The sequence below is a fragment of the Neolamprologus multifasciatus genome, chromosome 11 (assembly GCF_963576455.1).
Source record: "Neolamprologus multifasciatus chromosome 11, fNeoMul1.2, whole genome shotgun sequence".
Lineage (NCBI taxonomy): Eukaryota > Metazoa > Chordata > Actinopteri > Cichliformes > Cichlidae > Neolamprologus > Neolamprologus multifasciatus.
This window is the reverse complement of record NC_140449.1, coordinates 8024271-8051806: the sequence shown is the minus strand read 5'-3', so window position 1 is coordinate 8051806 and position 27536 is coordinate 8024271. Positions and strand designations below refer to the sequence as shown.

General features: G+C 45.4%; 3 protein-coding genes across 5 annotated transcripts; all 3 read left to right on the top strand.

Moving 5' to 3' along the window:
* The first annotated feature begins 218 nt into the window (after window positions 1–218).
* On the top strand, window positions 219–6119 carry gpn2 (GPN-loop GTPase 2). Its single transcript, XM_085176947.1, has 5 exons — window positions 219–1025; window positions 1183–1339; window positions 1623–1783; window positions 3224–3354; window positions 3553–6119. The coding sequence occupies exons 1-5, from the start codon at window positions 606–608 to the stop codon at window positions 3623–3625; spliced, it is 942 nt and encodes a 313-aa protein (XP_085033073.1). The 5' UTR covers window positions 219–605; the 3' UTR covers window positions 3626–6119.
* A 213-nt stretch (window positions 6120–6332) lies between these two features.
* arid1aa (AT-rich interaction domain 1Aa) lies at window positions 6333–24894 on the top strand. 3 transcript variants are annotated; one of them, XM_085176938.1, is made up of 20 exons: window positions 6333–7530; window positions 9874–10092; window positions 10181–10780; window positions 10887–10982; window positions 12592–12832; window positions 14071–14160; window positions 14246–14416; window positions 14995–15328; window positions 15454–15599; window positions 15710–15795; window positions 15913–16122; window positions 16233–16437; window positions 16616–16751; window positions 16848–17014; window positions 17099–17312; window positions 18140–18265; window positions 18913–19006; window positions 19223–20066; window positions 20223–20353; window positions 20441–24894. In XM_085176938.1, the coding sequence occupies exons 1-20, from the start codon at window positions 6616–6618 to the stop codon at window positions 22298–22300; spliced, it is 6885 nt and encodes a 2294-aa protein (XP_085033064.1). In that variant the 5' UTR covers window positions 6333–6615; the 3' UTR covers window positions 22301–24894. The 3 variants fall into 3 exon arrangements, with proteins under 3 accessions (XP_085033064.1, XP_085033063.1, XP_085033065.1); XM_085176937.1 differs by having other exon boundaries at window positions 16598–16751; XM_085176939.1 differs by lacking the exon at window positions 6333–7530 and adding an exon at window positions 7540–7855 and having other exon boundaries at window positions 16598–16751.
* Window positions 24887–27076, top strand: pigv (phosphatidylinositol glycan anchor biosynthesis, class V). Its single transcript, XM_085176943.1, has 3 exons — window positions 24887–25019; window positions 25187–26353; window positions 26444–27076. Exons 1-3 carry the CDS (start codon window positions 24957–24959, stop codon window positions 26723–26725), a joined length of 1512 nt encoding a protein of 503 aa, XP_085033069.1. The 5' UTR covers window positions 24887–24956; the 3' UTR covers window positions 26726–27076.
* Window positions 27077–27536: the final 460 nt, after the last annotated feature.

Genomic DNA, 27536 nt, shown 5'->3' with positions numbered 1-27536 from the left:
TTTTTTCATGTGATTAGTGTCTCTAATTTTTAATCTCACACAAAATCTAGTTTTCCTATATTAACTATGCACATGTGTATGAATTGTACCAAGCTATTAATGACTGAATAAGGTGGTGTTTGAACAAGGATGAGATGATTTAGAAAAAAATGTAGTCTGAAATTAGTCCTGCACGTCGCGCCATGTTAACAACCGGCTTTTATTTTGACACGCCAGTTACGTAACTTGGATATACTTCCGAGTAGCGTTAGCATGTGTTAGCGACTTCCATACGCATGTAAATATAGCGTCAGCAAACGGTAAATATCAGTCAGTATTGCTGTAATTTACAGTAAAAGTCAACATTATATTAAGGACCTGCACATATGTTTTGAGTAGACTTACGATTTATCGTACATAAACATTTAAATAGCTACTTTGTACAAGTCTTGTCTGACCGGAGTGGATGGCAGGTCCAGGTTTATTTAGTGTTTAATGAGTTTTCAATGTAGTTGGTGGAAGAAAAACTGAACTCTTGATACCAAATCCTGTGACCCTGCCAGCCAACACCCCAGTTGGTACCCTGCACAGGACATCCTAGCACCATCTAATGCGAGTCTGAAGCCATGTCCAAGCAGACACAAGCGAAGCCCTCCCTGCGTTTCGGTCAGGTGGTTATTGGGCCCCCGGGTTCGGGGAAAACCACCTACTGCCAAGGGATGCAAGAGTTTCTGACTCACCTGGGACGCAAGGTGGTGGTTGTGAACATGGATCCAGCCAATGAAGGGATACCTTATTCCTGTGCGGTAGATATCTCAGAGCTGGTGACTTTGGACGATGTCATGGAAGGTTTAAAGCTGGGGCCCAATGGTGGACTTCTCTACTGCATGGAATACGTGGAAGCAAATCTGGACTGGTTGGAGGAGAAGCTGAAACAGTACAGTGACTGCTACTTCTTGTTTGACTGTCCTGGACAGGTGGAGCTCTACACCCACCAGAACTCAGTGAAGAATATCTTCTCACAGCTGGCCAAGTGGAATTTCAGGGTGAGCTTCATCATTAGATAATTATTGTATGTCTGCTGAGCCTTCACAGCTCCTACCTTATCCACACAGCCATCGTGTAGACACAGCTTTAACACAACAAGGTGAATTTATATTAACATCATAAGATGAATTTTGGGGCTGATGTCCTCTCTTTTAGCTCACAGCGGTGCACCTCGTGGACTCGCATTACTGTGCTGATCCAGCCAAGTTCATTTCAGTGCTGTGCACCTCGCTGTCTACGATGCTGCATGTCGAGCTTCCCCATGTCAACGTTCTCTCCAAGATGGACTTGATGGAGCAGTATGGCAAGCTGGGTGAGTTAATAAGGGTTTCCTTTAAACAGATTTTACAGGCTGTAGTCAGAGATTATCTGATGAATCACATTGATTTGTGCTGGATAAATGTTCTAAGACAGTGAGATTAAGACATTAAAGGTCTTTTTAGAAATCATATTTCTTTGTTTCCTTTCTAAGAAAGTAGGATGAAAGGAAAAAAAAAAACTATACCGGCATTGATTGCCAGCTGAGTTGTTGAATTTCACAACTAGTTGCTTTTCATCATCATCCTTGGTAACATTTGTCTTGTATTCTTTTCCAGCCTTCAACCTTGACTTCTACACAGAGGTCATGGACCTGACCTATCTTCTTGATCACTTGGCTGAAGACCCCTTCTTTAAAAAATTCCGCCACCTAAATGAAAAGTTGGCAGAGGTCGTACAAGATTACAGCCTTGTGTCCTTTGTCCCTCTCAATGTACAGGTACCAGCGGTGCTTTTTGGTATTAACTGCAAAAGAAGAGCCAGTAATGTCTGTTTAACTCCCAGTAAATTAGAATATGCTTTGGTGAATTAAATAAATAAAATAAGCTGCTTTCACACATGAAGTTCTGGCAGTTTGGGGAGAATCTAGTAGTGATAATTTCCACAGGTGTCCTTTCTCAGAGTCTCAGTCTGCTCAGATGTGCTTGCCTGCCTTATCCACACATGCCAACATCACACGGGCTTTGCACTGGGGAGTTTGTTGGTTAAAGACCAGTGGAATGTATAATACATTGCTCTAATGTTGAGTGACTAACAGGGGGGTGGCACTGTCGCCTCACAGCAAAAAGGCTTCTGGTTCCAACCTGACGGCCAGCTGGAGCCTTTCAGTGTGCAGTTTGCATGTTCTCTTTGTGCTCACGTGGGCTCTCTCTGGGTACTCCAGCTTCCTCCCACAGTCCAAAGATTGTCTGTCTCTGTGTCAGGGACTGGGGGCCTGTCCGGGATGTACCCCATCCAGTGATAGCTGGGATACGTGCCAGCCCTGACACAACCCTGAATTGGATTAGTGGTTAAGAGAGTGTGTGGATGGATGGATGGGTTCAGTTTGTGTGGACCACTAACAGGTCTAGAGAGTACACATAAAAACAAATGCCATGTCTTGCCAGTGAACTCGACAAATTTTCATTGTTATTACTTAATTAATGTATCTGCGTCATGCCTCTGTGAGATGTTGAGTGCAAAACAAGAGTTCTTGACTTTCTTCTGAAGTAGTCATAAAGCATCCATACTGATCAGACGTCACGGTTCGTCTCCGTTAGCCCTTTAAGTATTTCTTAAAGTCACATGCCTCATATTTCATTGTTTGAACCGTTAAATCATAAATCGCTTTTAGCGTTTCAAATTGAAGGTTGGATCAATTTTGTGCAGATGGATTGGGGCAGAGGGCTGTCTGCACTCTGCACTCGTTCCCTGACATCGCTTCTTTATAAAGAGTGATTTGATCCTGTGTGTGCACAGAGACAGGAGTCTAGACCATGTGCCATCACTGCATGTGGCACCAGCAATTTATACGTGAGGCAGGTTGGCACACATGCTTTGTACATGTTCTTAGTTTAAGCAGCCATTAGTTACCTTGGTTACCCACTTATGGTGCCTAAAGCAGCCAAAAATAAAAGAGCTTTCGACTTTGAGAAAGAGCTGCAAAGTGTTAGAGGTCAGCAAAGTTTGAGGATTTATTGCTTTGCATGTGCGTGCAGCTTGTGTCATTATGACAGCACCTTATAACACACAAAGAAGAATCTGAAAAATCTGTGCTTACACATTTTCAAACAGGCTTTGTCATCCTCTTTCTAAAGTGAATCTCACTTGAGGGGATCAGTGGGTAGTTTCTCTTTGTGGGAAAGCCCCGGATCAAGCACTTCTCTTTTTGGGTTTCCAGGACAAAGAGAGCATGATTCAGGTCTTACGAGCAGTGGACAAGGCCAACGGCTACTGCTTTGGAGACCTGGAGGAGAGGAATCTGCAGGCCATGATGTCAGCTGCTGTGGGGGCAGACTTCCAGTTCAACTCGTATCCTTTCCTGATCGTCGTGGTGACTCACAGTGACTCATCTGGTTTGATGCCAAATATAAAGATTTACAGGAGGTGTCTGAAAAGCATAATAGTATCATAGTGTTTACAGTTTTACTGAGAGGATTTCTTACGCCAAGAAATAACAGCCGATCTATGTGTAGTTTGTCAGGTTTTCCTTAACATTTAACCAACCAGTACTCTCGGGGTGCAAGAGAGGTATGTTGAAACCAGTGGAAAGACTGTGGAAGAGGAAATGATGGAGCTGTAAATGGAAAAGCTCAAATAACAGGACGAAAGCGGTCACCCCTTCAGCAGCAGTATACGAAGGGGGTCCTGGGAACATCCATCTCACTTGGCCTGAATTCTTCTCGGCCTCTCTGCAGAAGCAGTGGAGACATGGGAACTAAATGTGGGTGCTGTAGATGCTTCACGGTCGCACCACACCTCATGAAAGAATCACAGTGACGAAGACTAAAGGGAGCAAATGTGTGGGCTGAGTAATCTTTTTTTTTTTTTTGTAATGTTTTGTAGGCAAAAAAGAAATGTCTTCTTTACAAATGCATAAAAAATAAAGTCATTCAGTTTCATTTTTGTTTGAGTTTGATACATGCTTGAGAGCCCATGTTTTGCCTTGTAGCCCTGATACGATCATCGAGCTGAAACAACAACGTGACTGCAATGAATATGGCCATTTATTCTTATTATGGGTGATAAAATGAAATGTTTTGTGTGAATAATGGCAGATACACACAAACTGGAATGATGAGGAAGATGTCTGATAAAGCCTGCATGCATAAAAACATGACACGCAGTGGAATATAATCTCCAGAGTCTCAGCTGCCTCCTTACAGTTGCACGATTTTCTGCACGGTGAAAAGGGAAGTTTTGAGCAGTGGTTTAGGGTAAAGGAAAAGGTGGACAATCCTATAAACATTTGTAAGACAACTGCATATTATCCAGAGATGATTCTTTTATGACAAAGACTGAAATGGTTCAATAAAGCCCTTAAGTAAGGCATCATAAGTAGTTGAGTCCTTGTATATATGGATCTACTGTTTGACCAGCAGATGGCACATGTGCTCGCAAATGCTTCTCCCTGATCCACAAAAGTCTGCTCCAAGTCTTTCAACCAGCCGGAGCCGAAAAAATTAAGTCAGGCGGGGAGAGGAAGCCACATTAAATCTGTGTTTCTGCACAACTGGCCCTGTGTCTGGTCTCTGGGATGGAAGATCCTCTTGTCTTTCGAAATACAACTAAAACTTCTCCCTATTGACTGCCCCTGACTTTGCTGTCCTACTCCCAGTTCACTCCCCCCAGCTCAACATCCCACATTTAAAAAATAAAAATCGTAACCCTGTCAACTTAAAAAGGAGCCCATAGACGCTGGTTTTAACACGGGGGGCCTCGGTGTGCCAGCGCTTTCGTGCAAAGTTGGAAGTCAGACTGAAATAAAGCGTGATCCACTTTGAGAGCTCGCACTGGTGTGGGAAATCGCATTAACCCTGTGTGGTGTGACGTGGCTATGAAATTATATGTGTACAGTCCTTCCTTGCAAAGCTCTGTGTCTAAGTGTACGTGTTTGTGTGTGTGTGTGCATTAGGGGGTGTGTCAGGCAGAATGTTAAATTGTGTTTCGATGTTTGTACATGTGATCAAGTATGCCGTCTCAGTGGTACTTCCTGTGCCCCCCCCCCTCTCTAAGCCCCCTAGAGGTAGATGCGTGTGTGTTTGTGTGAAAGAGAGAGAGAGAGATAGAGAGCAAGAGACAGTTTGCGTGTGTCGAGAGTGAGAACAGAAACCGAAAGGCAATGTCGTCCCATTTACTGCCCGATTCTGAACTGTAGTCAATACACAACTATTAAATGCCTCGTAAACCGTCTAATAAATTCGCATTTAATTATTACTACCAAAAAAAAAAAAAACAAAACCACAAAAACTCCCTCAGCCTCGCACACACTCTTTTCATTACCATCCTACCCCTGCTCAACACTGTGCGCAAACACCCTGTGTGTGCCAAAAAAACATGTCTGCTTCATTTGACTGAGCAGAGGACGAACGTTTTTCTAACTGTTTGGGAGACTTTGAAACTGTCCATGCATCCTCTTTCTGATAGATAAGGGCTGCCTGATTTTTTTCCCCCCTTCCTCCCTCCTCTGAACGGTGTAGTTCAATGTTAGTGGGGTGAGAGAGGGAAGCTGGAGCCTGCGCGCCCATCCCCCCACACTCGGCAGAGAGTGTTTCTGCTGGAGTGAGAGACAGACAGAGAGGAGAGAGGGGGTGGTAGAAGAGAGCAGAGCAGAGCAAAGCAGGCAGGGGAGGGAATAAGGGAATGTGCATTGGTAGTCTCGTTTGCTGCAAGGCTTCCTCCTTCTGCTGTGGAAAAACCTGTGCGTGTGCTGCCTTTCTCGCCTAAATACCACTCAGAAACACTGTTCGGGGGGAACACAATAACGCCAAGTGCACAAAGGCGCATTTAAACGAGCTGAATGTTACAGCTTTTTGCTTTTAAAGTCTTAAAAATATAACTGGGTGTGTGGAAGGCAGGCTAAATGAATGCAGTGCAAAGTTTGCAGCATTTATGTATCCTGCTGTGCGTAATAACGCCCTTTACGCGCGCAGCTGTGGCACCCACATATATGCAAATACTAAAAATTATATATTTTTTTACGCATTAATTAGTTTTCCCGGGTACTGATGAGTCCACGAAACCCTCAAACGTATTCACCAAGCCTACAGCCCGTGATCTATATACAGCCTCTTGATTGGCGGATGGTTTAAAGTGCATTGTTTATGAGTTTGGGCGACTCTCGTCGTGTGCAGAAAATATTCCACCTATGGTGGGGAGAAGGGAAAAAAGATAGAGAGACAACGTGAGGTTTTCTGAAGACAAAAAATCCAGTCCGCGCTGTGACAGCTCCGCTCCGCGTTTTGCGGCCATCTGTGCGGCTCAGTAAAATGGCTGTATCTAGCGGAGCCTCGTGTTGGTTGGGTTCGCTCCCTGCCTCTACCCGGGCTCAGTAACACAACTCCCACAACAATTTCTGTCGCTTTTTTTACGCATTGTATGGAGCCTCCATCATTTCTCTAACCCATTTACGGAACCGGAACCGGGAGGATGGAGGCCGGATTCGGTCCGGTATGAGGGGTGGGAATGCATCGGCAAAAGGATAAATGGTTCTAAACAATTATTTATATTCAATGCTAGCTTTTGATTGTGACTGACTCGCCGAGAGAGGGAGAGAGAGGTGGGGGGTATATCATGGCCGCTCAGGTCGCCAGCGCCGCCACTCTTAACACTAGTCCGCCGTCCGAACTCAAAAAGCCGGATCGAGACGCCAAGGACGAGTCGGGTCCGGGAGAGAAGCAGCCAGACAAAAAGCAACCGGGCTTGGACGGCGGATCGCCGGGAAGGGGGGATCTGCAGGACGGGGCCGACGGTGGAAATGTAGGGGGAGGAGGAGAACCTGAGATGAAGAACGGGAATGGGAACCCGCCCAGGGCTAACAATAATACCCAGAATGACTCTGTCGGACCGGAGGGAAATAACCACCCCGGTTTGGTGCATCACCACGGCGCGGCTTTTCCTCCACCTTCGTACGGATACAGTCAGCACTACGGTCGGGCCCCTTTTCATCAACATGGCGGACAACAAAGCCCTGGCATGGCAGCTGCTGCGGGTCCGGTCGTGCAGTCGAGCAACATGATGGACCCTTATCAACATAATTCACACGACCATGGCTTTTCAAACCACCAGTTCAACAATTATAACCCATTCCCGAACAGGACTCCGTATCCCAGCCAAGCGTACGCCATGAACTCCCCTCGCAGCGCCCAGGCGCCGACAGCTGGGGGGCAACCAGCTAAGCAGCAGCCACCAGCGGGAGGACCCACGGCAATGGCTGGATCTTACAGTAATCAGAGATATAACATTGGAAACCCTCAACCTACATCCACACCGACACTCAACAAGCTCCTAACCTCCCCCAGCTCAACGCGGGGATATCCAAACTATCCGTCTAGCGACTATAGTAGCCAAGAAGGAGCTAGCAAGGGACCAGCAGACATGGGCAGTAGCGGTCAGTATGGAGGGAGCAATCCGGCTTGGCAACAAAGGAGCCATCACCCATCGCCTATGAGCCCTGGAAGTGCTGGGCAGCCGTTAGCAAGAACCCAGGTAAAAGCCATTTTAACAGGAACAAGGCACGAGCTTTAGCACGTCTCCTTCCCTTCTCCTAGCTAGTTCACAACGTAGCAGGCCAGCCATTGTCTGATACTAGTTCGCAAAGACTCTAAAATGGCTGCCTCTTGTGTGTAATTTTTTTCTTTTCACTACACCATTAAATAAGAGTTGTTTTAACGTATTTATAAAGCTGGCTAGCAACAAAAAAGCGTCGCTAGAGGCGGATATAAGTTGTTGAAACGATGTAAAGGACGGTTCGGGGGAAGCCAAGAAGGCCCGACTTTGAAAAGGGGGCGAAAATAGTCGCTGAAGAGCAACGGTTCGTTTTTTGTCTCATAGCTTTGCTTCTCCTTTTACGTGCTGAATTTACAATGAATTTTTGCTGCGAACACATCCGTGTGATGGTGCACAGCTACAGTAACGTGTTCTTATACGTGTGAGTTAGTGGCGGTTGCTCATACCTTCGTGTTTGTGTTGTTTTCTTGTGCGATAAACTGTATTTCGGTGGCCATGACGGAAGGAATGCGTTTCGTGTCGAGCGAGTCTCGCACAGTTGGTTAAAATGGCTCGTGTTGGTCTTGTTTAAATTGCGTAAATATCACAGTTTGCTCGCTGGGGAAAGGTTAAACTGTTAGTTTGGGTCATGTATTGATTAAAAAAGAATTTCCCCGTGCTGAAAAGCCGCTCGGCTTCCTCGCATGCACGTCGCCTGTAAACAATCATCCCTGCTTTTTATGAGTGACTTGAATGCAGTCAGCAGATTGCAGTTTGCACTGGGATTTGAATTGTGGAGGTAAAATCCTACTGTCAAAGCCAGGAGATAGTTGGTCTTGGGTTGACATGCTAGCTGAAATCTGATTGGCTCCTCATCCGCTGCTCATGGCCATTTATAATTACATGTGATGCAAGGCAACAGTTGCTGATAAGAGCACATAGCATTAACTCATCACAGGGTCACCAGAGATTTTCCATCTTCTCCCCTCCTCTAAGCTCCACTTCTTACTTGTAAAATAAATCCACTATTGGAGCAGCTCGCACCTGAATGATGTATGGATTTGTAGTTTTGCTCCCATCATTTGCTAATATTGACCAAAAATGCGAAATGTGTTGCTGTGGGCCCTGAGTGCAGCTTGTTACACCAAAAAGGGGTGTAAGTAGTTTGTTTTAGTGTTTGAATGTAATTCAGACACTATTAGCACATTAAAGTTCACATCATGGGTAAATGGGCTCTTATTTACTGATATACCATATTTGTTTAAAATTCTCGAGTTAATGCAATAAACACATGGCTGGTTTTGGTTGTTTTTTTAAAATACACACACAGTAGAATAAAAGACAAATTTGAGCTTTCCCCACGAGGGTGTGTGTGTGAATGTGTGTATGCGCTCTCTTTGCTGCTGTGTCTGGCTTGCCACACAAGTTTAACTGCAGAAAATTTCCCCCCAATCCTCCCCCGAAGCCAATCAGAAGGCAGTCCACCATCTCTCACCCGCCAAGGGAGTTTCCTCTCTGTCTTATGCAGATTAGCCATGTGCTACTCTTATTCACTTGATTATCTTGGATGTGCAAAGGGTCACGCGTTTTATTTTTGTTTGTTATTTGGACAGAAGAGTTGCCATTGAGTTGAGGATGCTCTTGTCGGCAAGGTGCGCTTGTGGGGATTCACCCAAAGTAGCTCATGGGTCTACATTTATTTGTTTAAGCAGATCATCTTGAGGTGCCTAATTTTTATCATGTGACACAGTTTTGAGTAAAGATCCAGAATGCGACCTTTATTTCCAGCTTTTTTTAAAAAACTGAATGTGCCAGGTTATAGACTATGTACAACTATACACAGTTTTTACTCTCCACAGCTGTTGTGAAGTTACTTCCTTCATTTCTTGTGTCATTCATCCAGAGCCAAACTGCCTTCAATGAAGGGTGGAAGGGGGGGGGGGGGGGCTACTTGGAACAGACTCAAAACAGGAGCACAGCTGGGATATGTTTAAGATTGGGCAGACTGCCCTCCATTCGAAAGTATATATATTCTGTTGACTTCCGAAACTATGGCAAAGTGAGGTGAAAAAAATTCAGGGTAATGACCGTGGGAAATAAGGTGGGGAGAAAAACACAGCTTGCCTGTTTGCTGGAGTTTCTTTTTCTTTTCTTTTTTTTCTTTTCAGGTAGGGAAATGTAAGACACTGCAGTCAAGTATTTTACAGCTGTAATAGTACAATTATCTGTGTGAGGACACTTGCTTGAAACTTGTAGGATTTGATGACTTGATTTCCTGTGTTGTGCTGTTATCATCTGATTTTTTTAACTTTCTTTTCTGCTCTCTGTTCTTGCCATGTCCAGCCTCCTGGTTCCATGGACCCGATGGGAAAAATGAGGGGTCAGCCATATGGAACAAGCGGCCCATACAGTCAGCAGTCACAGCAAGGGCCTTCAGCAGGTCCACAACCAGGGCCTGGTTACCCTGGACAGGGTTATGCCCCGCCAGGTCCCCAGAGATATCCAGTGGGAATGCAAGGCCGGACCTCTGGAGGCATGGGGGCCATGCCGTATGGTCCACAGGTATTATCTTTCATTCTGGATCTTCAGTTTTATCTCTCATTACTGTTGGTGTGTTTGAGGCTTTAGTGTGTTTGTATATTCTGTTTAGATGGGAACTTATGGCCAGCAGGGAGCAGGAGGCTATGGCTCTCAGGGCCAGGCACCCTATTATGGCCAACCAAGCCAGGCTCCTCACCCAAGTCAGCAACAAACCCCATATTCACAGCCTCCACCTGGACAACCCGGAGGCCAGTCACCATATCCAGGTCAACCCCATCCTCCTCAGACTTCTACTCCACACACCCAGGGAGGGCCACCTTATCAGCAGCCCCACATGCCCCCACAGTCCCAGGGGCCACTGCCAGGTCCATCCCAAGGGCCCCCACAGTCACAGCCCCCTTATTCTCAAGCTTCAGCCCCACAGTCTGGCCAGTCTCCCTACGCCCAGCAGCAGGTTCCTCCCAGTCAGGCCCAGCAGCAGCCCAACTCCCAGTCTAACCCTGGACCGCAAGGCCAGTCCAGCTACCCAGGATCAATACAGGGGCCCCAGCAGCCACCCTCACAGCAACAGCAATCACAGTCTCATCCACAGCAGCCACCAGGACACAGCCAGCACCCACAAGGGCAGCCTGCAGGTTACCCCCAGAACCCTCAACAGCAGCAAGCACAACAGTCACCTTATCAGCGCTTTCCTCCTCCTCCTCCGCAGGTACCAATCTCAGTCTTGGCTCATATTCATCTTGGTTAATGAGTTTTCTCTATGTGGTTCTGTATCTCTGGCAGTATACTTAAGCGCACGTTCTTTTGTTTATCAGGAGGTATCCCAGGACTCATTTCAGTCCAATGCGCCTCCATCCACTCAGCCTAAATCTGGTCCAGAGGACGGTCAAGGCCGCCCCTCCAGCCTTCCGGTCAGTTATGCTTCTTATAACATCGCCGGGGCATTGCTTTTTCACAGTTTTCCATCAGATATTTTTTTCTTGCAGCTTTATTATATTTATCATGCTAGTTTTCAAAAACACGGCAGTTTATGGCACATTACATTTAAAATTCATTTCGTATTATTGATGATAATGTAAAAATTTTCTTTGCTGTGGCTGCCGCGCGTGCTGCTGTTCTTCAGTTGTTGAGACACAGCTCCATGGCTGATGCTTTTTGGAAAAGGGTGCTGTGCAAATGAGACGAGAAATCTGACAATCGAGCACTTGCGCAGATGAAATGGCTGAACCGAGACAATTCGAAAACATGTTTTCAGTCTGCTTCCATGCGTATTCTGTTTTTGTTTGGGCTGTGAAGGCAAATGGACCAAACCCACTGTTTTTTTTGTTGTTGTTTTGATGGTTCTTGAACCGTTAAGACCGCTTTCTAATCGATGCATTTCCATCTAAAACTGAAAAACATTTCAGTACTGGACCTTTTTTTGCGTGCAGTCCTCTTCTTTGCACACGATCGATTTCCAGCCTATAGTAACAACCTCTGGATGGTATTCCCGTTATTTCTTTTGAGCTCTTTTGTGCAACCAGAGCGCATTAAAGTGCACACTGACCTGCTGCCATTCAGCAGAATTTGATTTACCTTTGCGAGCCCTGATGATGCAGGATGACGTCACCTAAACGGTGCAGTGATTGAGTTACCAGTCTGAAAGACTTGATGTTATGCAGACTTGTCCTGTGTTAAAAACAAAAAACAAAAACAAAAAAACTGTGAATACGAACCTGACTGTAACTAAAATGCAGCTCTCCCGTCATCTGTCCGGATCAAACTTCCAGGTTTGTAAATTCCCTTCATCTGAGCTGAATCTTGGCTGTTTGTTTGTGTATTGAAATCACATGGCAGAGCTGGCGCTGCACGCTGACTCGGCTTGCATCCTACAAACCTTGGTAACCATGACAACCCCCGGCACTAATGCACACTCACTTTTTCTTTGAAAAAGATAAATAAGGACAAAGGCCTCTGGGTGTGTGTGTGTGTGTGTGTGTGTGTGTATTTGTATCTCTGCCACTCATGTCTTAACAGCAGAAGGATGAAATTACTTGATACTACAGCTAATGTACGAAGTAAACATTACAATACTGTAAACCAGAGGCTCCATTGACTTGGCTTAAATAAGCATAGGGACACACATTTGATAACAATTAAACATGCTTGCAGGACGCAATGAAAATATTAGTGTGAAGAGAAATCACTTCAGTTCTTTATCAGCATTTAATCTAGTCTAAGCTTGCAGAGTGTCTTGCAGACCCATTGCACTCATTCGCCTCTAGATTCCTTAGTGCTCTTATTAAATTTTTGTGGGTTGTTTTGATTCTTTTTAGGACGCTGTAGGCCGGATGTGGCAGTATTTTGCCCATGTATGCTATAAAAAGTTGAGAGGAATCAAGAGAAAGGAGCATCTGTGTCAAAATGCACAAACTGTCATATTTTTTATTCATTTTTTTTGCCCTGCTAAATTTTCCTGTCTCTCTGCAGTGCAGTTCTTTTACTCCTTGTTCTTTCTTTTCTCCCTGTATGTGTTCTCAGGACCTGTCGGGGTCCATCGATGACCTGCCTACCGGTACAGAGGGCGCCCTGAGTCCCGGCGTGAGCACGTCAGGGGTGTCGAGCAGCCAGGGCGAGCAGAGCAACCCTGCTCAGTCGCCCTTCTCTCCTCACACATCCCCACACCTGCCAGGCATCCGAGGGCCTTCACCTTCCCCGGCCGGTTCCCCTGCCAGCGCCAGCACATCCCGCACAGGACCGCTGTCACCTGCCAACATGCCAGGTGGGCCTTCACAGTGAAATTGGGCATATGATTATTAGCGGGCTTCTTACATGTCTGATCGTGACAGCGATGCCAGATTACTGACCAGTGCTGCTTAAATTATTAGAGAAGCTGTTGGTTTTTGCATATTTTTGGGAGATTACGTTTACCTTCTTGGTGAATTTTGTTTGAAACCCTCTTTGCCATTTTTGGAAATGTTTCCCAAGCCTCGCTGAAGCTATATGTCCTATATTTGGACCCGACAGTAAATGGAAACATTATCGATGGCCTGCAATTGCACATTTCCTCAAAACTCAGCCTGCTGTGTTTAGTTTCCTCGGGCACCTCAGGATCTTTGCTGCACACTAAAATATTAGTTTTGTTTGGTTGTTCACAAAGCATAAATATGTGTGTGTGTTTGGCATGGTCTGCATATTTAGAATTGTGCACCTTCTAAAGTTTAGCCTGTAAATATGCTCTCTGCTGTTCTGTGAGGGCTGATTTTTGTCTCAGAGTTTGACAAATTTTTCTGCTGAAAGTGTAAAGTTTTTCTTAACCTCCGTTAAGAGTCTGAATGGATTTATAACCTCAGAACTAGAATAGAATAGAATTCAACTTTATTGTCGTTGCACAGTTACAGGGCAACGAAATGCAGTTTGCATCCATCCAGAAGTGCTTTAGCCGTGATATAGGTATATTACAATATATATTAGCAATAATATAGATATGTAAGTATATTACAGAAATGGGTCTATTATGGTATGTTATAATGTACACGGTATGAAGTATGTTATGAATATTCTATAACTATAAGTATGTACACTCTGTAGTGAGTACAAGCTATGTACAGGCTATGAACAGGATATAAATATGAAATTAAAAAAAACTATACAGAAATCTGAGATATACAGTTATACAGAAATGTGAACTATGCAAGTTATAAACAGATCAGAAGGCTTTTCTGGGCCCATAATGGGCAACGAGCAGTGTAGAATCTTGAAGCAGTGGGAGACATTTTTGGATTCTGTGGTTCGACCCAAATACATCAATGTTATTTTCCCTTACTGTCCAGTTCTGAATCTCTGTGTGATGGAAGAGGTGTTAATGCCATTTTTAAGAGTAGTGCAAAAGAGTTTTATAGTTTTATGTATCTTTAAGAATGGAAATCACACTTTGTCCTCAAATTGGAATAAACATGGCAACTACACGTTGCTCCTTCCCTGAGCTCTCACCAATTTAACTTAATTATTACTGTTTAGGGACCCAAATGCCTCCCAGACCATCAAGTGTGCAGTCAGATGGGAGCCTACACCCTACAATGAGCCAGTCTCCTATGGCCCAGGACAGAGGTATGTTGCCATCTGAAGTCTGCTTTGAGATTAACATGTCGAGTGTTTGCCGTGGCATCTGAGCCTTTGTCTTTGTCTCTTTTAGGGTTTATGCAGAGAAACCCTCAGATGCCCCCTTATGGCTCCCCCCAATCAGCCTCTGCACTGTCACCACGCCAGTCCTCTGGGGGACAGATGCACCCTGGGATGGGCCCATATCAGCAGAACAACTCTATGGGAGGCTACGGGCAGCAGGGAGGACAATATGGCCCTCAAGGTTTAAACTTTTGGATTGGGTTATCTTTAAGAAAGGCTGTTTTTTTTTTTGTTGTTGTTGTTGTTGTTTTTTTTAAATTCTTTGAAATACTGCTAAGACAACTGTCTTCTAAAAATTGATTATATTAAGCCTAAATATTGCTTAATAAAGGCTTTCCACTCCATTTACAACCTGTCTAAAAAGTTTGCTGTTTACAATGTATCAGAAAATCCTTAGGAATATATCTCCCTGCCTCATATGAATACCATGCTATCGCTGGTCCCTCCCTCTGACTGTGTTGCAGCTATTTATAGCTGTGAAGCAGAGAGTCAGCTGACGTAGCAGAGCCTCCTGTCAGTAGAGCTGAAACTGTGACAAAGGCTTGTTGCTCAGGCTGCATAGTGCTCTCTCTCTCTCTCTGTACTAGCAGTCTGTAAGGAAAAGTCTGCCTCACACACTCTTTAACAAAAGACTACTTTGAATTATAAAAACCAAGAAACTTCTGGGTGCTGCAGTGAGACTTTTGTTTTTTCAGAGTACTGTTCAGTTGCAACCATGTGATTTACTTTTTTTTTCTCATCTTATCATTCCCATCTTAGGTTATCCTCGGCAACCTAGCTATGGAAACATGCCTAATGCCAGCTACCCTGGGACTGGCATGGGCTCAATAAATCCCATGGCAAGCCAGGGTGGAGGTCCTCCATATGCTGGCATGCCTCCAGGAAGGATGCCTCCTAATCAAATGGGGGCACGGCCCTATGGCCCCAACATGGGTCCCAATATGGGGCCTAGCATGGGTCCAAACATGCCTCCCAACATGGGCAATATGCCCCCCCAGGTGAGCTCAGGAATGTGTCCTCCACCAGGAATGAACAGAAAGCCCCCGGATCCCTCAGCCATGCAACACCCTGCCACAAACTCCATGCACAACAGGTTGGTTACCAGTGGATCCTCAACTACCTGCATTTATTCACCAGGCACAAGTCTGCTGGTTATCACTCAGCGGCACAGTGCCTCATCCCACTTGCACATAAGATGATATATTTCTCTCTCTCCAGGATGTCTGGGTACCCCAACATGTCTCCAGGCATGATGGGCTCTGGCCCGCCTTACGGCCCTCCAATGAACAATATGCCTGGAATGATGAACACTCCAGGTGGATCACCCTACCCTATGGGGCCAAACATGGCCAATAACACAAGTGGTAAGTTGTACTGGCGTAACCTCATAACTTAATGTTGTTCTTTTTTTTCCTGTTTGTTTTCTCTTACGTGGATGCTTCACAGCTAATTCATTCCCCACCATTGTTTCTAGGCATGGCCTCTAGTCCAGAAATTAACAATAAGATGAATAACAAGGTAGAAGGGAGTGTGACGCCCAAGCCAGAATCCAAATCAAAGGTAACTCCTCTATTAAATATAATTACTATTTTTACAAGTCTTCTAAAATCTGTGCACCTCACCTCATGCCCTTTGTCATTTTGAAAATTGGTTTCTTCCTCCTCTCACACTAAACAGAAGTCCAACTCTTCCACCACAACCAGTGAAAAGATAACGCATCTGTACGACTTAGGACCAGAGCCAGAGAGGAAGATGTGGGTGGACCGTTATTTGGCCTTTATTGAAGAGAAGGCTATGGGCATGACCAACCTGCCTGCTGTAGGACGCAAACCTCTCGACCTCTTTCGGCTGTACATGTCTGTTAAAGAGATCGGAGGCATGATGCAGGTTAATATGGACGTTTTAAACAACATGAATCCCAGAGTAAATGTTTTGCTTTGTCTTTGTTGAATCCTTTCCTAATATCCCTGTATTTTGTGTATGTGTGTGTACCTCAGGTGAATAAGAATAAGAAATGGCGTGATCTGGCCACTTCCTTGAATGTGGGTACATCCAGCAGTGCTGCTAGTTCTTTAAAGAAACAGTACATCCAGTGTCTGTATGCCTTTGAGTGCAAAATTGAGCGTGGTGAAGACCCCCCACCTGAGATCTTTTCAGACAACAAAAAGAACCAAGCTGCTAAGGTCCAGCCACCCTCTCCAGGTGAGAGCTGTGCTCATGTAACCTTTTCTGATGAGCGTGCCTTTTCAATAATCAACCCCTTTGAACTTTAAAACTGACAAAAATGCCCGACTTGCTCTTTTGCAGTGTTATTAAAGCCATGTACTATATCTATCTGTTCCTCTCTTATTTCAAACTGAAGCGTCCCTCTGCTCCACAGCTGGGTCAGGCTCTCTGCAGGGTCCTCAGACTCCTCAGTCGACCAGCAGCTCCATGGCTGAGGGGGGAGACTTAAAACCCCCTACTCCGGCCTCGACTCCTCATGCCCAAATGCCCCCCATGCCGCCCGGGTCCAGGTGACTCTCGTTTAAGATTTTAACTGAAGAATCTTTGCTTTCAAGAGTCATTAACATTAGTTATACTAATCCTTCTTCCTTTTGCCTCTTTCCTAGGAGCGTTAACCTGCAGGACCCCTTCTCTGACGGAAGCGATCCTGCATTTCCCCGGAAGAACATGACGCCCAACTCCAACTATCAGTCTGGCATGAACACGCCTGACATGCAAGGTCGAATGGGCCCGTACGAACCAAACAAAGACCCCTTTAGTAACATGCGAAAAGGTGGGAACACTGAATAGTGTTGTTAATGTCAGCTTAACCAGTTACACATTTCTAAATGCTTTGTAACTCTAAATATATTTCCAGTTGGGGAGCAGTTTCTACCTGCTAACCAGGGTCCCAACAGCGGGATGGGTGATCAATCACAGCAGCCGCCCCAACAACAACAACCGCCACCACAACAACCGCAACAGCAGCAGCAGCAGCAACCTCCATTCAACAGGGGACCGCCTGGGGCCATGGGCACAATGCCAATGGGGCCCAGACAGCAGTATCCTTATGGACCAGGCTACGACAGGAGGTAAGGCAGAATTTTAATGGTCCTTCAACACAGCTGGTAAAAACAAGTACTTTCATGATTAATCAAACCACAAATGTCCCCATTCACCTCAAAGAAATTGTCTAATGACTGAGTCGAATATATTTGATATTTAAGAAGCTGGCTGGCTTCTTACACACTTAATTAAGCTCTTAGGTTATTTTAATGCTGCCGTTGATTCACATGTTTATATGGTGACAAGAATGAAATGTATCCCTAAAACAAGTGTAATACGAGTAAACACGAGAAGAAAGGTGGCGTTGTTCAGTCTCCACGGGCAATCCTTTTCCCCACGATTGTATTATTTTTTGAATTTTTTATTTTAAATTAGTGATACTGCACACTTGCATGGTGGGACCAATATTTTTTATTTGTGCAGTAGCTACTTTGACAGTGACAGTAGTAGTTCATGTTCTGCCTGGAGAAACATTTTAGCGCTAATGTGGGTTTACAGGTGTCATAACCTATTGTAGTAACAGCAAAACACTTTCCACCAGCAGTGTCTCACTTTCCTTCCCTGGGACTTTTCCTGGTTTGTTAGTTCTTGTATGTGGAGTACTGGCATTTTTGGATTACAGTGTTCCGTTTGAGCCTTTTTTAGTTGCTGTTGTCACTTTTGTTACCATTTTCCTATCAAACTGGATGTTTAAAGTAGGCTATTCAAGATATACTTCCTCACTGTTAGCAGTCATACACTGAGAGCCACTTATAAATTGTCTTGACCTTGTGCTTTGTAACATTTCCTATGAGTTTTTTCTTTTTTGGGTGATCTAGCATAATCTCTACGTGTATTGTTCTACTTTTCCCAGGTCGGAGCAAGGAATGGGCCCCGAAGGCAACATGGGATCTGGTGTTCCTCAGCCAAACCCGATGATGCCTGCCAACGCCGACACGGGGATGTATTCGCCAAATCGCTTCCCACCACAGCAGCCACGGTCAGTTCACAAAGCACTTCGTGGCTGGCAGCCTTTTAGATTTTGAAACTATTGTCAATTGGAAGTCATTCTTCATATATAACAAATCTGCTGTTTTAGTAAAACTTGAATAACCTTCAACTCTTCAGTCTCGTTACAAAGCCAGTCACAGTGTCATGAGACACTGTATTTTGATGTAATGATCGCTTCATTAATATAATTTTTTTTCATCTTTGAGTAAATATTCACTTGGCATTTACTGCTCTTTAGTTTAAGCTTTAACCTGTGTGAATATGAATGTTATACAGTTGCATTGATTTAAATGTATTTTGTCTTAATCCAACACAAATTCTCTGCTGGCTGGTATTTTTCACCAAGTAGTGAGCCATGCAGTTAACAAACACAGGCTTGACATAATAATACAGTAAATGTTTTATAGAGAAATGGATCATGTTGAAGCACCAAAGAGGAGTATAAAGGATATTAAGTATAATGTAATTCGCTGTGACACGGCTATGAGGAATCTACAGCTAAATGCCCTTCGGGTTTGCATTCATCAACGTATGCTGATACATATCAGTGGGGCTTGTTGTAACTTGGTGAGAGATGCATAAGATTTTCATGGTCAAACTGAACAGGCATTTGTTTTTTTATTTTTATTCTTGCAGGCATGATTCCTATGGTAATCAGTATCCTGGACAGGGAACGCCCCCTACTGGCTCTTACCCAAATCAGCAGCCTGGAATGTACACACAGCAACCGGTAAATGATCCATCTGCACTACACCAACTCCCAGTGTTCTTAGTGTGTGTAGGTCAAACAATGTGAAGGTTATAACTTTTACTTGTGTATTTTGTTTTGTCCTTGATGGAGCTCCTGTTTTTTTTTACATTTGTGTGAATGACTTTATTCTTTTTGCAGTTTCCTTTAAATGGTAAATGATAAATGTGTCTGTCTGCACTTTTGTATTTTCTGTAGAGTTACAAGCGTCCAGGGGAAGGCGGTTACCCACCATCAAAACGTCACGAGTCTGACTACAGTGGACCCTTCCCTGGCGGACAGCAGCCACCGCAGCAACCGCAACAGCAAGGAGGCGCCTCTGCACCCTCTTCAGGACAGCAGGAGCCATACAATCAGTACAGCAGCAGCGGGCCCTACCCTGGCGCCGATCGCCGTCCACCCGGGCCCAGCAGTCAGTTCCCGTTTCCCTTTGGTCGTGAACGGATGCAGGGGACAACTGGGCCCAATTCGCAACCTAACATGCCCCCTCAGATGATGCAGTCAGGCCCTCCTGAGGGTCCTCAGGGAGGCATGTGGCAGGGACCTCGAGATATGAACTATCAGAACTACCCCAGCCGACAGGGTGGCCCTGGGGGTCCTCCCCAGGGACCCGGTTACCCCGGCATGAACCGGGCAGAGGAGATGATGCCGTCAGAACAACGCATGAATCACGATGGCCAGTGGGGGGGTCAGATGGGCCCTCGGCAGCCTCCTTACGGTCCAGCCGGGCCTGGCACACCTATGCCTCGCTCGGTACAGTCCAACTACCAGCCCCCTCAGGGGGTGCAGAACCACATTCCACAGGTGCCGAGCCCAGCATCCATGCCCCGCCCCATAGAGAGCAGGACATCGCCTAGCAAGTCTCCCTTTATGCATGGAATGAAGATGCAGAAGGCTGGTCCCCCAGTGCCTGCATCCCACATAGTGCCCCCTCCAGTGCAGTCACCTCTAATAAGGCGAGACATGCCTTTTCCGCCAGGCTCTGTAGAAGCTACCCTTCCTGTCCTGAAGCCACGTCGAAGACTCACCATGAAAGATATTGGTATGAAAAGAAATTCTAGAACTTAAAAGCAGCTTTTTACCCTTTATTGTTCACAGTACTGTTTAATACTGCAGCTGTCCTCAGCTGTAAGTTATTGATCAGAGAGTAGTGGTATTCATTAATTAATTTTTTTTCTCCTTGATTTTTCTCTTTTAGGAACCCCAGAGGCCTGGAGAGTTATGATGTCATTAAAGTCCGGTTTATTGGCTGAAAGCACGTGGGCCTTAGATACTATCAATATACTTCTCTATGACGACAATAGTATTTCCACCTTCGATCTCAACACGGTGAGATTCAGTATTGAGCCCTAATAATGTTTGTAGCAGTTTGCATGGTGATCATTTCTAATATTTTTCTTTATATTGTTTCTTCAGTTGCCTGGTCTATTAGAGTTGGTGGTTGAGTATTTCCGACGCTGCCTCATCGAAATCTTTGGCATCCTGCGGGAGTATGAGGTCGGCGACCCCGGCCAGAGAACACTACTTGATCCTGAGACCTTGAAACGAGACTGGAATGGCACAGAGGAAGAGGAACCACGGGTGGATGATATGGAACAAGAGGATGAAGATGACGATGAAGAGGAAGAACGAGAAACGGAGGGGTCATCTCATGTCAAAGAGGAGGAAGATCAAAAGCAGTGCTCTCAAGGTCAGGACGAGAAGAGCAAGGGTTCATCGTCTGAGCAGACGGGCTCGTTGCACACCCCAACTGCCCACGAGAGACCCAAGCAGGCGAGCAAGTTTGACAAGTTTCCCCTGAAGTTGGTACGAAAGAAAGACCCATTTGCCGCAGCCCAGGCAAATAATCATGGCAAAATTCAAGAGTTTGACAGTGGCTTACTTCACTGGAGCGCAGGAGGGGGAGACTCAACAGAACACATCCAGACCCACTTTGAGCCACGAAAAGACTTCTTGGAACCACGCGAACGAATACCCGTGCCACCGGTTTTACTAAGGCGGAGAGTCCTAGAAGAAGAGATACGGGAAAATGGTTTGCCTGCCGAGGAGGAGAGAAGGAAGCCTCAAGACGAAGAAGAAATGCCAAAAGAGACCTCCTCTTCAGAAAGATCAGCAGTCTCAGAGAAGCCCAGCTCCTTGCTTGGCAGCGAGGAGGAGAGGAAGACAGATTGTGACTCCGAGAAGACGGTTGAGAAAGGCTCTAAAAGTCACCTAGAGAATAATAGACCCATTCCCTCCTCTAGCAGTTTCTTTACCCAGCAGGCACAGCAGAACGGCACCATCCTGGAGGACGAGCCTCACAGTAAGGATGAGGGTCCGCTCGTTGCACTGACTACCTGGCAGGATTCTTTAGCCCGGCGCTGCATTTGCGTCTCAAATATTGTCCGCAGCCTCTCCTTCGTTCCGGGCAATGACCACGAGATGTCCAAGCATTCGGGACTGCTGCTTATACTGGGCCGACTAATCCTGCTCCACCACCAGCACCCGGAGCGCAAACAGGCCCCGCTCACCTACGAAAAGGACGAGGATTCGGATGAGGGCGCGGGCCAAAGGGACGAATGGTGGTGGGACTGCTTGGAGCTGCTGAGGGAGAACACACTGGTCACTTTGGCAAATATTTCAGGCCAGCTGGACCTCTCCATCTACTCCGAAAGCATCTGCTTGCCTCTGTTGGACGGCCTCCTTCACTGGGCTGTGTGCCCCTCAGCAGAAGCCCAGGACCCTTTCCCCACTCTGGGACCCCACGGTTCTTTGTCACCTCAGAGACTTGTCCTGGAAACGCTCAGTAAACTAAGCATCCAAGACAACAATGTGGACCTCATCTTGGCCACTCCACCATTCAGTCGGTTGGAGAAGCTTTACGGGAACCTGGTGCGGCTAATTGGAGACAGGAAGGTCGCGGTCTGTAGGGAGATGGCCGTAGTTCTACTAGCCAACCTGGCCCAGGGTGACACTCTGGCAGCCCGAGCAATCGCTGTTCAGAAGGGCAGCGTGGGCAACCTGCTGGGCTTTCTGGAGGACAGTCTGGCTGCCACACAGCTGCAACAGAGCCAGAGCTCTCTGCTACACCTACAAGGGATGCCCTTTGAACCCACGAGCCCGGACATGATGCGGCGAGCAGCCCGGGCCCTGCACGCCTTAGCTAAGGTGGAGGAGAACCACTCAGAGTTCACACTACACGAGTCCCGACTCCTCGACCTTTCAGTGTCTCCCCTCATGAACTCGCTGGTTTCTCATGTTATCTGTGATGTACTCTTTCTGATCGGCCAGTCATGACAGCTGGAGGGAGCCGTGGCTCCACTTCTCGGGGGTTTTGTCCCCAGTGCCCCTCCTTCCTGGTAACCTTGGCTTATGTGTGTGTAACAGGGCAAAGAAAGTTCAAGTGACTTGTCTGTATTTTAATTTATGAAAATCCTTCAGATTCCATTTTCCGTGCCTCCCCATCCTGGGCCAGCCTCACTCGAGGAGACGGAGGGGCAGGGCGGGGGTTAATCACGGAGCGGTGGTGGATCTACAAATCGGAGAGATGCCGACAAAGTGACACTACTTGCGAAGCAAATGCCCACTGGATGACACAGAGCAAAGCACCACGGTTGGGAGACTGTGCTGCACTCGGGTGGGGCGGGCAGGGGGGGAAAGTACTTTTTAATAAATAGCTGAAAAAACAAAAACTGTAACCAAAGTTGCTGTCTCGTTTACAGTGAGTTTGGGAGACACAGTGTGCCCTAGCTCTCCCCTCGAGGGCACAATGAGTCTGTGACTGGTTGATGTTCAGAGGTGAAGCAGACTGATTAAGTGGCCTACTGGTTATAGTTGCTGTAGTTGGATTCTCACCAGTCAGCCCGACAGTAGACAAAGTGCTGTCAATAGACACCTTCACCGGGGAGGCCTGTGCAGTGTGCAGTAGATTGTAGGACATTTTCTGTACCGTACTGCTCTTGAGTGTAAGCATTCTGTAACACACGTTTCCACACAGAAGCTGGCGATGCAGCTCCTCAAGAGTTTCGAGGTCAATTTAGTTTGGTGTTAAAACAGAAAATGGCTTTCTTCCCCAAAGTATCAAGAACCTACAACACCCTTACCTCCTCTTATCCCTTGATTGTATGAATACCCTTATGAAAAGAAATCACCTCTTAGGACTGGTTTTCAACTTCAGATACAGCTTTGCTGTGGTGTATATATAATGTTGTACATTATACTTCCTTTCTGTGTCTGTCTCTCTCGCTCTCTCTCTCTGTGTCACTATTCTCACACTTGTTTATTGGCGCGGGACGGAGGCTGACGCGAGTTTGGTCCGTGACCTTCGGTCCTCTCCGATAAGACCCACATCTCTGGTCTCTCCACAGCTCCGTAGTATGGCAGACATGGCTCAGACCTGTTATCTCCTGGTACAATGAAAATAAACTAGATGAAGAACACGTTTGACAAATTTTCTCCAGTCATGGATTCTGCATATTTGTATTTCAGACTATGTAGCTAAGACATCGTGTAAATTCCTCCCTTTCCCTTTTTTGGCTCAATGAATATCATTTATTCAGTATGAAATCTTTATACTATATGTTCCACGTGGTAAGAATAAATGTACATTAAATCTTCGTAAGCTGTTTGATGGTTTTGTTCTTTTGCAATAACGACCTTCTTTTGGGGGGGGAAATGAATGAATTCACACTGCACTGTTTAGAGATGCTCTTTAAACCACATGTCCAAGATTACCTGCTCAATAAATGCTTCACTTATATTTAAAGACTCCTAAAACTCCTTAAAAAGGTGTTACAACATGAATGTCAAACTCACTTTACATACACACAGCTCACTTTTATCTGAAGTGGGGAAGATGAGTAAAACATTTTGTCAGATTATAGATTTTTACTAAACATTTAGTCCCTGGGATATCTTAATATGAGATTAAGACGTCACATCTCAGTTTTTCTACATGATGAATTTGTACAATTACAAAACGTTCTGGTAGCTCACTGTCCAGACTGTCCTGTATCCAGTTTTTGTTTAATCACAGAAAACTTTTTTTTAAACTGAAATGTCTATAGTAGAGAGTGAAAAACAAGAACTTTTGTGTTATCTAGTAACTATTTTCGTATAATACAAATTGCTGTGAGGGAGGTCTTGATCAGCAGGAAATGCTGTAAAACATGAAAATACAGCTGAAGGTCACAAAATGCATTCCTTTATATTTTATTTATTTTTATTATTTTTATTTTATAGTCTTTTAGTGGGCCGGATTAGATTCTTTGCAGGCCACCTTTGGCTCCCAGGCCTTCTATTTGACACCCCTGTGTTACTAGATTGTCTCATTGTACTTTATGAGGCTGCAAAACACAAAGTTATGGGCTTTCTTTTACATGAACTTAATCAAAATAGTTTCAGGCCATCAAACCCAAATATCAGTACAGTAAAACAAAATATTCAGAAATGTGTATATCAATAAAAACTTCTAAATCCTTATAATTCTATTTATGAAATGAAATGAAAGGGGAAAACAACAGCGTTTGTGGGCATAAACCAGTCCATGGGGCAGTATCGAGCGCCGCCTGCTGGAGCGGACATGTATGGCGTGTTAGCGATATTACCGCAACGATGCGAACTTTTATTTTGAAATAACGTTTGCCCTTACGCCGGAAGAGAAAAGTGCCATTCGAAAAGAAGCTGCAGGATGAGGATATGAGGACAAAGAGTTCAGCCGAGCGACAAACAAACGCCGCTCGAAGACCATAAAATATCATTTTTGTTTACTCTTTTCGTTTCCTAACTTCAACGCCAAACTTCTAAAAACTAATTCACCGACTACTTATTTTCCCGTTGTAGCTATGTTTGATAGAAAATATGCCGACTCCAGCAGTGAGAGTGTCGTATTGGCGGCAGAGCTGATGCCTGTCGTAACCGGCTTTCTCGGCTTTTGTGTGTCGCATCAGTGACTATGGATGTGAGAGCAGTTTTGGAGTTTGCCACAGTAACCAGGGGCCTCTCTCTGGTTCTGCAGGTAAGTTTGGCATCCTTAAAAGTCTCGAATGAACGAGTCATATTTGACAACAGGACGTTTCTACCTACAGGCTGTAGTGAAAGTCACTGTATACTTTAAAAGCATACAGCTGACATGTGTATTTATGACGAATTTGTATTTTAATAATGATAAATGTTTCTTTTCAGGCTGTCTTGAACGCTGCTATCCCTGACCATGACGCCGAGGCGTTCAGGCCCCCTCGGACAGAGGACTCCCTGTACTTGGACTGGATGGTGGAGTGGTTGTTTGGCGGCCTCTCTCACTGGGATGCTGAGCACTTCCTCTTCATTGCCGAGAGAGGATATCTTTACGAGCACAACTTTGCGTTCTTCCCCCTCTTCCCCGTCATCCTCCGGGGCTTGGCAGAGACGCTGCTGTGGCCCCTGAGCAGCTGGCTGAGTGTGCGTGGGCGGCTGCTGGTTGCTGTGGCCCTGGGAAACAGCGCCCTCTTCCTGTTGAGCGCCGTCGCCTTGCATGCCCTCAGTAGAATAGTTCTCCAGGACAGGCGTCTTGCTCTGCTCTCCAGCCTGCTCTACTGCATCACACCCGCCAATGTTTTCATGACTGCTGGGTACTCGGAGAGCCTGTTTGCTGCTCTCACTTTCGGTGGTCTTTATCTCTTGGAGAAAGGATTCATCTTCCGAGCCTGCCTTGCCCTCAGCATAGCTACCGCAGCACGATCAAATGGCCTTGTCAACATAGGGTTTCTGCTGTATCTTCCATCACTGCATGCCATCTCCCAGATTCGTTTGTATCGCGCCACAACAAAAGGCCACAGTAAAGTCTTCCACTACATCTGGATCATCATCTGTCTGCTGCTGACCTCCGTCTTGGGAACTGCAATTATTGCCCTACCCTTCTGTGCTTTCCAATACTATGGTTATAGGACGTTTTGCACACCATCCACCTCCTTGGAGAGCATTCCTCCTGCTCTCCTGTCAATAGCTGAACGGAAGGGCTACCGGGTTCCGGATGAAAACGGTCCACCACCCCTCTGGTGTATGAGACCCCTGCCCCTGCTTTATTCTCACATCCAGGATGTATATTGGGATGTAGGCTTCCTCCGTTATTTTGAGCTGAAGCAGATACCCAACTTTCTTCTGGCTCTTCCTATGGCCACCCTTGGAATAATTGCCTGTTATGCATACTTTCAAGCTAATCCAGAGCTGTGTGTGAGACTCGGCCTTTGGGACACAAGTGCAAACAAAGGGCTTGACAAACCCACGCCTGGATTCTTCAACCCTCGAGTGTTCGTGTATGTGGTGCATTCAGCAGTGCTGCTGGTTTTCGGGACATTGTGCATGCATGTGCAGGTAAGGAAGTTGTATAATGAGTGTCTTGCAAAATGTCTTGTTTGAAGCTATTCAAAGCTTCACCCCTCCTCTCTTAATCTGCCTTTGTAGGTACTAACCCGATTCATGGCCTCCTCGTCTCCCGTACCATTCTGGATAAGTGCTCACCTGCTCCTCCTCAATGAGCCACTCCTCCATCGAAGGAAAACATCAAACCCCAACGTGCAGCTGCATTCTAGAAATAGCTGCAAGCACACACCTCAGAATCCTATTGTTGCGCTCCTGCCACACTTAAAAGCCTGTTCTTCTACCACACAGGGCATCCTGGGATACTTCCTCTCTTACTGGCTACTGGGCCTTGCACTGCATTGCAATTTCTTGCCGTGGACTTGACTTAAGACGTTGTTTCAAGCTCTTAATGCTAAAGTTCTGTGCAGGACTAGGCTGTAAAGTCAGTGTTTCAGCAGGGATCCTTTGGTATTTCAATAATAACCATTAATTGCAATAAAAGGACAGTGATTTTTGTCAAAAAGATAATTGTACATATAATGCTACATTTTACATAATTAAACTCACACTTGACAAAAAACACAAAGCCAGCACAAAATCCAAAAAGTTGTGTCTTACTGGAGTGACTTTGCCCAGTCCTGCACAGAGCTTTCTGTGACAAGATTACATTTTTAATGCCAGTTCTTGATCATGATACAGTTGCCAGGTTTCATTTACACATTTTAGTCAAATGTGTTTTTGTGTTCTTTGAGAACAAATGTAGAAAATAACTGAAATCTTAATGGACTCTGGTTGGGTGTAAATATTGGGAGACTACGGTTGTACGTGGGAGGGGAACACTTTTTATTTCATGTCCAGTTCTTCCTGAAGCCACTGCTCTTTGAATCCTCCAGCTTGTGTCTCGGGACTTGAGTGAGAATAAAAAAAACAAAACAGGAACCTTAATTTTTTTCCTTCATCTTTTATTTATTTATTTATTGTGTTAATGGTAATGGTTCTTTCACGAGGCATTGATGTAAAATGTCCACAATGTGCAATTTTATTTTAAAGAACATTGTTGCCAAAGTTGTGTTAACATGTCAGATAAAACGCGATAAATCTAAACAAGGATGACATTTGTGCTGAAGACCTTTTCTTTCATGTAAAAGTTTTAAATTCTTTACTGTCGTGCAAAGTAAACTCATGAAACAACTTG

What these genes read in the sequence shown, in the direction of transcription:
- pigv (XM_085176943.1), top strand. Translation starts at nt 24,957, where the DNA reads ATGGATGTGAGAGCAGTTTTGGAGTTTGCCACAGTAACCAGGGGCCTC. An exon ending in GCCTCTCTCTGGTTCTGCAG is followed by an intron (nt 25,020 to 25,186) that starts GTAAGTTTGGCA and finishes GTTTCTTTTCAG; the next exon opens with GCTGTCTTGAACGCTGCTAT. An exon ending in CATTGTGCATGCATGTGCAG is followed by an intron (nt 26,354 to 26,443) that starts GTAAGGAAGTTG and finishes CTGCCTTTGTAG; the next exon opens with GTACTAACCCGATTCATGGC.
- arid1aa (XM_085176937.1), top strand. Translation starts at nt 6,616, where the DNA reads ATGGCCGCTCAGGTCGCCAGCGCCGCCACTCTTAACACTAGTCCGCCG. An exon ending in AGCCGTTAGCAAGAACCCAG is followed by an intron (nt 7,531 to 9,873) that starts GTAAAAGCCATT and finishes TGCCATGTCCAG; the next exon opens with CCTCCTGGTTCCATGGACCC. An exon ending in GAATGTACACACAGCAACCG is followed by an intron (nt 19,007 to 19,222) that starts GTAAATGATCCA and finishes TATTTTCTGTAG; the next exon opens with AGTTACAAGCGTCCAGGGGA.
- gpn2 (XM_085176947.1), top strand. Translation starts at nt 606, where the DNA reads ATGTCCAAGCAGACACAAGCGAAGCCCTCCCTGCGTTTCGGTCAGGTG. An exon ending in GGAGCAGTATGGCAAGCTGG is followed by an intron (nt 1,340 to 1,622) that starts GTGAGTTAATAA and finishes ATTCTTTTCCAG; the next exon opens with CCTTCAACCTTGACTTCTAC. An exon ending in GCAGACTTCCAGTTCAACTC is followed by an intron (nt 3,355 to 3,552) that starts GTATCCTTTCCT and finishes TTAACCAACCAG; the next exon opens with TACTCTCGGGGTGCAAGAGA.